The 10,527-nt window shown below is 38.5% G+C and overlaps 1 protein-coding gene across 13 annotated transcripts in view; it reads right to left on the reverse strand.

Moving 5' to 3' along the window:
* Positions 1 to 10,527, reverse strand: part of LMO3 (LIM domain only 3) — a 62,498-nt gene that overhangs the window by 48,508 nt on the left and 3,463 nt on the right. For 3 of the 13 annotated variants that reach the window (XM_025400859.1, XM_025400864.1, XM_025400862.1), the window contains exons 2-3: positions 9,475 to 9,541; positions 4,070 to 4,283 (exon numbers count right to left, since the gene is read on the reverse strand). In XM_025400859.1, the coding sequence (XP_025256644.1) occupies positions 4,070 to 4,275 (206 nt within the window). In that variant the 5' untranslated portion in view covers positions 4,276 to 4,283; positions 9,475 to 9,541. Of the gene's footprint in view, positions 1 to 2,293; positions 2,387 to 4,069; positions 4,285 to 5,425; positions 5,606 to 5,646; positions 5,659 to 8,274; positions 8,790 to 9,176; positions 9,387 to 9,474; positions 9,542 to 10,161 lie in introns of those variants that run through there. The other 10 variants (XM_025400865.1, XM_025400856.1, XM_025400860.1 and 7 more) reach the window with 9 other exon arrangements.

Genomic DNA, 10,527 nt, shown 5'->3' on the forward strand with positions numbered 1-10,527 from the left:
GAAGTTGAATTCTGGTTATACTCTGACATCCTTTATTGCCTTCAAGTTGAAAAAGAAAGTATTTTGGTATTTCTCCTAGTTCTATTTAATGCTTGCTGCAAAACATTAAATAAAAGCGTGTAGAATTCCTAATTCTAAAATGCTGATTATGTATTGGCTGGCTACTTTATTCCTATTTTTCAAACTGAAATAAGGCTGATAGATCGCAGTGATAAGAGTCCTTAAACATCATCACTAAAACTTTGCTATTTTTACACAGTCATTTTTAATCTACTGTAGACAGTATCAATTTTAAGCTCCAACTTAAAGTACAAAGACACTTCCATATCTAATTTGTCATAAGTTAATCTTTAAAAAATAAAAATAATTATAAATGCATTGGATAGATTTTTAACAGATACATTTCTTGTTCTGCCTGGCATATAAATATTGACTGGGTAGACTTCATAATTTCAGTCAGAAACATGTTAGAGGAAGTTTTAAAAAGTCAGTCCTTCTCTTTCTTTAGCTAATGAGTTTCCAAAGGAGGAAAGCAATCCCACAAATGGGCAAATTCTGCCTCATCAGATATGTACATTTTATGTTCCACAGCTAAATGAATGATATGCCAGTCCAGTTCTGGAAAGTGAAAAAAATTCCACTGTTAAGATTTGATACTTAGTGTACAAACCGTGGAAGATTTTTCTTTTCTTTTTCTCTTAAATATAGCTACTAGTGCCATAAAGGAGAAATAAATGGAAAGACATCAAATTTTCCATAATAATAGTTTCTATAACCCTTAAGAAAATATCTTACAGTCTAAATTATTATATTTTCATATTATTTAATATCTCAAATCATCATTCAAAGAACTTACAAGTCACATCATCATTATCACTACTCCAAGTAACACAAATAAAACACAAATCTTTAAGACTCACTGCTCATAATTAGAAATGTTTCTTTCTGTTTATGGAGGGAGAAGTGTATTAAGAAGCTAGATGTAATTGGCAAAAATATTTTACTTTTCACTGTATGTAAAAAATTATCTGGCCCAGGACAATACTTGTAACCAACAATTTATGTGGACAGGCAAATTACTATTTTATTACTTTCCTTATTCTTACTTATGTTCTTAATAATTTAGACATGAAATATAAATACGTAAGCTATTTATGTTCAGTTTCGTGCCTCAGAGAAATTACATAATATCCAAGGGCCAAAAATAAAACAACTTTTAAAATAGAACTTAAAGTATGCTGAATTTGGAGGAAAATGAGAAAAATTACTTTTAAAGCTCAGGAAACTAACCACAGAATATTACTTGTTCACTGATTATATTACAGATTCTATGTAATTAAATAAATAATTAGATAGGAAAAATTTTAGGTGTACCTCCCTTTTTCCTTTAGCTAATTTCACCCATTGCCTGATATCATGCCTCTCATACAGTAAGCATTTAATAAACATTTTTGGACAACTATTTATACATAATCAAAGAAATTAATTTGTAAATAAAATCTGCTTGACTGTATTTGTTGATTTAACATACAGAATCAGACTATTTTAATTTGCCAGTCAGAGACATATGCTGTTGAACATCTACACAATTTCACTGAGACACATGCTTTCCACATAAAACTAAATACCACATCTGCGGCATAATCTGTAACACGTAACACAGTGTTTTACACACACCAATTCTCCATTTCACTTCTGCAATTTTAAGTGTTGATGAAGTTGCCAAATAAGTCACATTATATACAACAAACCTTCAGTTTAAATAAGGGATAAGATTGCTGTTAACAACTTAGTTTGAAATGTTAACAACCCTTAGGCTGTTAACATAACAACTGGCCATTAATGTGGTAATGACCAATTTAAGAGGAAATTGTACTCTGAGAAATGAATATATTGGCAATCAGGACCAGAGTTTATATTTGAAATAATATTATATATGTTTAATAAGTTAACTAGCATTAAAAGTTTGAGCCTATCAGAGGGTAACTAAAAGTTATTCTACAAAAAGCCACATACACTCTTATAGAGATATAAAAACTTCTGATATGAAAACTATTTTTGATAAATGCATTTTAGCAAAACACTTGAGACTATTAAATACCAGTTTAAAATCATACATTTTTACTACCACAAGGAAAAATAAAACAAGTCTAAGATTACTGTCTCTGCTCAATACTATGCTGACAGCTACAAAGCATGTTATACTCACAATATAGGTATTTCCTTGGCAAATTTTTATTTTTGGTTTTCAAAAACCCCAGATATTTCAGTGGACATTCTTTCCAGTTTACTTAATTTTTGTCCTTTGGTTTATTAAAAAAGCTTAACATTGCCTGGGCTATATAAATTCCTTATTTGAAATGGTAACATAAATCCACTTGAGATACTGAAATTACAAATGTAAAAGTCAAAAGGAGTCAAAAAGCTATGACTATTGGTTAGTACCGATGAAGCAAACTAAAAAGCAGTATTAAATCACTAAAAGCAAATACAAATGCTTTATGTGGAAATGAGGCTCTAATTCACAACGAGCAGAAGAGAAATTTTTATTTCAAAGAGAAGAGTTCAAAGACTGGAGAGTTCTAAAAGAATGAACATTATACATTAATTTTGATTAGTTGTGCCAACACAATGAGGGAAATCCTGGCTGGAGAGAGTGACTTCTCATTGTTGGCACCTTGCATGTGTTTTACGCACTTGGAACACAGAGAAGTAGTAACAAGTGGTCATAATTAGTCAGGAGGCTCTCAGACGAGGCCGTCCTAAGAGCGAGAAAGAGTAGAATCTGATAAACAGTACTGCTTTCACCCTCTTGTAACTATCATTAATCAAATGATATATTTTTATATCTAAAGATTGGATCTGACTGAAAATAGCTGAATTATATACTAAGAAGGACCAGATTGCCTAGAAAACACCTACCAAAAGACCAAGGTACTAAAGGAGTTACCGTTGATTGATACATTTTGTCATAAGGGAAAAATTCCAAATAAATCGCTTAACGTCAAACCAGAAAAATGATTAATTGTATTAAATATGAAAACCCCAATGATGCCATATATCATTTCTCTAATTTGATAGATCCTACTTTATTAATATAAGTAATCTTCAGCTGAAGTAAGTCGCAAAGTTGTCTGAAAAGCAAACTAATTTTTCCTCAGCAGAAGTTCTGTGTTGAGTACTTAATGCTAGAAAACAAAAACTTTAGTCGGCTTCATAGCTTCATAACCAAGAACACCTGCCTTGTCCTGAAAGCGTTCAGATGTTTACAGGTTGGAGAGTGGCTGTCATTTTCCCATAATGATGGAGGTCTTTACTTTGTTATTATCCATAAAACTACTGGCAAGTCTGAGGCACTTCAATTGCTTAGTTGTATTTTTGAGATTACCGTTTAGAATGTCATGGGGTGGGGTGGGGGGAAGATGTATCTACACTTGGGGAAAGTTTTCAAAACTCTACAATAAATGCATTAATAAATATTAGTCAAGGATGTGCACCTGACTTCCTCTGACAAGCCTGAAACAGAAAAGAGAGCTGAGTAACTTTAGAAGAATAAATTCAGGTCCAACTAAGAGGCATCAATTAAACTCTTACACAGTCCATTTTTTTTTTCAAGTTGAACTTTTTAAAAATAAAGAGTTAAGATATTTTGCCAAATGGCTGATTAATATCTTTGTGCTATGCTCAGCACCATTCCTCCTTAAGCTCCAAAAAAAAAAAAAAAAAAAAAAAAAAAAGGCAAAAATAAATAAATCAACCTGAATGCTGATTTCTACCAAATACATCCTTGACATTAACTGGCAGTTTCAATATAGGCAGTGCCATAACCAATTGCCTGAGTGTGCAGGCAAGCCAAATTGAAATACTTTAAATATTGTGGTTTGTTGGCTGTTCCTTAAGCATTAATTTGAGTAACACACACAGGGCAACGCTTTGAAGGCTGACAGGTCAACTTCTTTTAGGAATATAAGCCGGCAGTAAGGAAATGAAACAAGCAAACAAAAAATACACTTACAAAAGTACTTTAAAAGGCATCCAGTCACCACTGGTGTGCAAGGATAATTCCTACCTCAGATAGTCTCTGCGACAAAGGATAAGATTAGCTTTAGTGTACAGGGTGGAGCCCACCTCTCCCAAGCGACAGTCACAGCAGGCACACTTCAGGCAGTCTTCATGCCAGTATTTGTCCAGTGCCTTTAGAAGATACCGGTCCTTGATCTTTCGGTTGCAGCCAGCACAACCTTTCGGCTTGGTGTCTGGCTGGACTGAGAGCATTTGTATACCTGAAGGAAGACAAAAGCAAAAAAGAGAGCTGAGACTACTAGACGAATAAAAAGATGTCAAAAGACCTCAAACAAGTTAAATATTTAATATTTCCTTATTCTAGGAGTGCTAGCTTTTCTTGTTTAGGGCTATACTGAAATCAAACTAAATTTTGGAAGCAAAAAGTCTCAAACTTTATCAAGTGCTTATTAAATCATTCATAAAGTTATGCATGCCAAGTGGTAATAATAAATTCATGTTATCATAGTAAATTGACATTATAAATATGAAGTTCAAGAACATTAAATAATTTTATAGTATCTTCATTCTCCCCATAGAGCAGTTCCTTTAGAAAGAAAATGTGAGTAAATGACGATCTGAAAGAAAGTTATTTAACAAATTAATCTATGCACAGTCCATAGAAGTAAAAATATGAGTTTTGCTTAACTGTTTAAAAATTTCACTTGATATGTGCTTGATGGTGGAAGGAGAGTGCACCTGGTATGGGATTACACTAACCTTATTCTGCAGTAGAGGTGTTTATAGTTAAGTACACAGAACAGCTACCGGAAAAGCTCACCAATCCTGTATTGCTTGCTTGCTTCCAAATACTTCCTTCTATGTCCTTGCTATTTCAAAGTATTCATTGTGTTCAAATATAATATTTATACTCACAAGCATCAGTCAGCACCTATATTAACGGCAGATTACTTAACTATATACTATATGGCTTTATGTAAACCTAAAATATATGATTATACCATTTATTACCATAAACATACAAAATTATTTGTTTTATAAAGAAAAAACAATAGATGGCCAGATCTAAATATATATACAATTATACCTATATAAATATATACATATTATATGTATACAATGCTAAACATAGGCACATTTATATATTTTAAAGATATAAATCTATCATAAATAAGGAATCCAGCTGGATTCTATGGGTTTTACAGTTTGATTGAAATCTTTTGAATGAATGGATATTCACCTTGAGTGTCTTCTTATTTCCTAGGTATTAAACACCCAGCTTTAGCAAGAAGCTGGACCAACTATCCAGTGCCTCATATTTATCAAATAACTCATTTTAAGCACTATAAAGTACTGCAGACATCATCAATTCCAAATTCCCTCATTTTACAAATTATGTTACAGAGGCCCAAGAGAGGTTCAGATACTTGCTCAAAGCTGAAAGACAGTTACGCTGTAGTCTCTGGCCAAATGGCCTTCTTGCAGTCCAGAGACCCCTCTGCTGCATTATGTTTGCTCTCCTAGGCATAAAGTTTTAAACTTGCATTTAGAAGGATACAAAACACCAAAATGTGCATGCATTATAGGAAAAGAAATGCCAAGCTAGAATCTGCATTTTTGTGCATTTTCCTTCTCCAGAACAGCTAAACCTCCTCCAGGTTCCTCTGATACCTGATGATGAAGTCTTCACCCCCCTCACAACCTTCACAACCTTTTTTTTAAAAAAATAATCGCACTGGTGAGAGACATCAAGGCATCCGCAGAGCAGAGTAACTTTTCTAACTACAAATAATACATGAGTTGCACAAAATATTGTTAGGATGTTGAACTTTCATTAGAAAATAACTTGTCTGGTAGAGTTGTGTAGGGAATGGCAGGATATAAAGCAGAGTAGCTGTTCTTTCTTTCTGCATCATAAGCATAGCTGTAGTCACCGGAGCTGCAGACTAACAGCTGGATTTGTAAGAAGAGCAGGTGGTATCCCTATAGCCTGCTTTCTGTTCCTTTCCTTTGAAGGAGCTAAGGGCCTAGTGCAGATTAATCATAACCCTTGATAGCTCTGCTAAATCTCACTCTCTAGAACTTCTAACAAATGAAGTTTCTTTGATCAGAACTAGTTATCCTCTTCTAGCAAGGTTCCACAAGGAATGAATCACATTAATTACAGTGAACAACAGACCCAAGTGCCTATTAACCATATATCTGTGGGGAGGGGGAAGTTTTGATTTACTCAGTGAAATTCTGGATGGTGTTACTGAAAACATCTAGATAATAAATATTAAGAGAAGCCATTCTAATTAAGCCATCCTAATTAATGGCCATTCTATTAAATTTATAAGGCTATTATTTTTATTTATCACAAGTCTCAAAGATGAAAAATCAAAAAAAAAAAAAAATCCCAGCAAAACCTTCTTAGTAGCAGCTAAGCTGTATTTCCCATAGTTGTGTTTCTACCATCAAGCATACAAGGTCAGTTACTTTATTCAAAATGCTTTGCAACCAAGACAGGGGATACCAACATTTGGCACAAGGAACACTACCCTACTTGTCTTCACGAAATGTTAGCACTCAGAGGCCAATTAATATTTGAAACTCTTACATTCTGTTTGGCCTTAGGCATAAAAGGAGTTTGATATTTTACACTCCATCCTGGTACCTTCTTTTAGAGAACGTCATGGCATTTCTCTTGAAAATGGAATCCCTTGAATTCCATGCAAGTTAACAATTGTAGCGGAAGAACTATTTTGTAGTCACCATGTTACCGTGTACTTAAAAGGCATAAAGCAGTCCGCGGCCTCCCCTCTTCTTCCGGAAGAACATGTCTGGGTAGAGTTATGTGTTCTTAGCTAAGAAACATTTCACAAGTTGCTCATAGCACATCAGAACTCATAACTAGTTTTAGATTGGCATGTAAATTGTTCTGAGGGAAATTCTTATTGCCTCTGAGACCCTGCCATTCTGAGTTATTTGACAGTTTAAGGGAAATCATAATTAAAAAAAAGACATAAATAATAGCCTGTGCAGTGTGGTGTGCAGAAATAAGTAGAACCATTTCATTTAAACTCTGGTGAGCTTTTAATTGCCTGGATTGCATTGTGAGGCGGCCTAACGGTTGATTGCCTCCATTATGTTCCCTTGTTCTGTGCCATTCATCCGCACAGTCTCAGCTTCAGTAGTTAACACAACAAAGTAACCACAACTCCACAACACACAGGGGTTTAAAAAATAATAATAATAATAATGAAAGATTTGCAGCCCTTAGACACAGTCTTACATTTTTGGACTAACTACACAGAGTGAATAGAAAACATTTTTGTCCCTGTCGGGAAATTCACAGAGAACAATTTGGGAGAGGAAAGAGGAAGAGGGAATACATGAAGGGGATTGGAAGAGATGAGGTGCTTCAGAAAGATGCTAAAATGGGAATGCAGGTTCTGCAGCTGGGAGCATTGACACAGATTAAAAGAATTTGGCCAACATGGCCATTCGATTGCCAAGAGGCAACAGACAAAAGATTTTCCTCCTGCCCATCTTCATCCTCTTCCCAGCCCCCAACACAGGTTGGAAAACTGGATTGGGCCTAAAAGCTTGTTTCTCTCTGTTCACTGGCCCAGAGCATCCCTACAGGCTGCAGCCCCCTAAGGGACAACAATGCAAATAGATGTCCCCAGATCTCAGGCACTGGAGCTGCTTAACTCTGTTCTGCCCCTTCAACTCCCAGCCCCCCTCCCTACCCTTCACCCCCCCTCCCCTTTTTGAGCAATGGAGCTGGGAACCAATTTGATTCCCTTTTTCTCCAATGCAGCTGCAAGGCTCAGAGATACTGACATTTTTCCACTCTTATCAGTTTAATTACAGTTACCATGGCAGCAAAGTGCTAGTGCTTGGCAAAGGCCAACAAGAGATTTGCAAGACTGAGTTCAATTTTGATGCAGCTCACATGCAAAATAAAAAAAAAAAAATAAGAAACATACATACACTCTAACAAAGAATCCCTTGCGGAGTTTACGCTCCAGCCTTTTGTGGTTGTGTCTTTGCAGCCACACAGGGATGGTTTGCAAAGAATGTAGCAGTATTTGTTGCATCTAGCAAGATTAATTGGTTTAAGCAGCAGTCTTTCAAAGCAGTTACAACAATAATATTTCGGTTCTTTCAGAAAGACACAAAAGCAGCGGAAGAGCAGAAAGGCTTTTGAGCAGCCAAGAGTGCAGAGCGCCGGCAAAGTGCATCTATGATAGATTGTAACCTTACCAAAACTTTTCTCCTTTTTCTGCATGAGTTGACTTAGGCGTGCCTGAGTTGCAGCAGCTTCGCATTGAGCACCAAGCCCAAAGGTGGAAGTAGAAGGGGGTCTCCTTGATTTCGCTTAAGTGTGGACCTGGTGCGCAGCCTACACCGCCGAGGACCGACTATTGTGAAGCCACTTTGGGAGCGGGTCGGATTGGCGGCAGGGGGTGGGGGAAGGGATGAGGACGGCCAGACAAGACAGGGCGCACACACGGAGCCCCTCGCAGTGTGCAAAATGATGGCGAATGACAAAGCCACATGCTTCCCTAACTCTGCCCGTAATCCTAAAATCCCAGCGGCCCCTTTTAGCTTCCTGGTAACAAATGGATTTGATTAAACTGTCACATGCAGCGTTAGCATAGCATATCATGTTCAATATGAAAAAGATCATAAATCTGACTTGTATTTCATAACAGCAATCTGGGTAGTCCCCGTAAAAAATGTGCTGCATCAGTTTGAATCTCAACCTATTAGGACATAGGCACCTTGGTCCAGGGACCTTCCCTGTTCTGGCTACTTCTGCCCCTACCCGCCCCCGCCCCCCGCCGCCCCCATCCCCACACACAGCCACTTTTCCATGGCAAAGGAACAACATTTTGTTATTATGGCTGCGTGGAGAGAGGCAGAAGTGTCAACAAGGACCAAAAGATTGTAATTTCAACTCTTTATGAAGTGGGGGGTCATGAATTCCAGCAAGTAAGGGGGAGGGGTCCGGAAACCCACCCAGGACTGAATTCTTTTCCTATGGGCTGGGAGCAAACACTTCCTAATTCCAAACTCTCCCTGCCCCTCTCTCCCCGGGAGTCAGGGGTGTGGAAATACTGCAGTTCATGGTGAACTTTGACTATTATCCACTCGAGTCGTACTTGAGACGTTCCGCGCCGCAGCCGCTCTCCCTCCTTCCATCAACATCTTCCGCCTGCATCTATTTCATGTCTCATCATAAAAATAATGAAGCCTCACATGATTTAAACAAAACCGTCTCAGTAGAGCTGCAGCCCGAGTGAAAGTTGCAGTGCGGAGCTGGGTTGCAGCTCCAGTTTATGCCTCATTAGCAGAGGCTGGGGAAGAAAAAAATACCCACATCCGCACACGCACGCGCGCACCCGCAGACACACACACCACAAATAAGCCGACGCGTGTGTACACAGTTGCTGCACTTACCTTCTCAATTAAGCGATACAGGGGGAGGCCGTTCAGTAAGCACAGTGGCTGCTTTGTAGCGCTTCTCCTTGGGAAAGGTCAAAAAGAAGCATTGTTTGAAAAAAAAAAAAAAAAAAGACGGGGGAGGGAATGTCTATTTTTTTTAAGTTTAAAATAATGAGGTCCTCAAGGATCCGCCAAGTAATGGTGTTGACCGCATCTGAGCCACAGGTGTCCTCCTTTTAGGCAACTGCAGTCCGAGGCTGTCTCTCTCCGTCCTGGTTCAAGACAACTTACCCCAGCAGCGTGCGAGGAGCCGAGCTGAAGGAAGCTCCGGCTCTCAGCTGCAAAATGCAATCCCTTCCCAGCCAGACATAATACAGCCAAAGAAAAGGTCACTCAGTTATTACTGAGCCGGCGGAGCCCAGGCAGCGCTTGTCAAGACCACAGAGAAGCAGCTCCCTTCCGATTTAAGACTATTTACCTCTCGCCCCCACCCCTCCCCTCTTCTTTCCTTCTCTCCCTCCCTCTCTCGCTGGCTCCCTCGCTCGCTCTCGTGTGCCTGTTCTGCAGCTCAGTCAAGTACAGCCGCCCTCGGAAAGTGCAAAGCAGCCACGAGACAGATCGGGCTTTGTTGCTAATTTCCCAGGGTGAAAATTTACAAGCCTGCGAGTGCAGTCAGCACAACCACATGCATATGCTACTCACAAACGCTGGGGACAAACCCGCACACAAAATGTGACCTCTGCAGGAGTCGACTGAGGAAGGACCCTACCTCCTGGACCCGTCCAAAAGAAGAACTCCAGCGAGAGGGCTCCGGAGGAAAAGGGTAGGGTTCCTAAAATAACCAGGGCATTTTGGAATAGGTGGCTACATTTAAAGCAAATTGCCTTCCAAAGCCATTTCTGAAGCTACCAATTATGGAAATTAAAATAAAAGCAAGAGAATCAAACTGCTACCATCATACCCTGGAAAAGCACACAACCTTTAAGAAATGTCTGGAGGTGGCTGCAGTTGCTGGTCTCTCTGTGACTTCCATTCATGAACTCTCTGAAGTCGCTGCTCCGCAAGTCC

This window comes from Theropithecus gelada, chromosome 11 (assembly GCF_003255815.1).
Source record: "Theropithecus gelada isolate Dixy chromosome 11, Tgel_1.0, whole genome shotgun sequence".
In the NCBI taxonomy this organism is placed as follows: domain Eukaryota; kingdom Metazoa; phylum Chordata; class Mammalia; order Primates; family Cercopithecidae; genus Theropithecus; species Theropithecus gelada.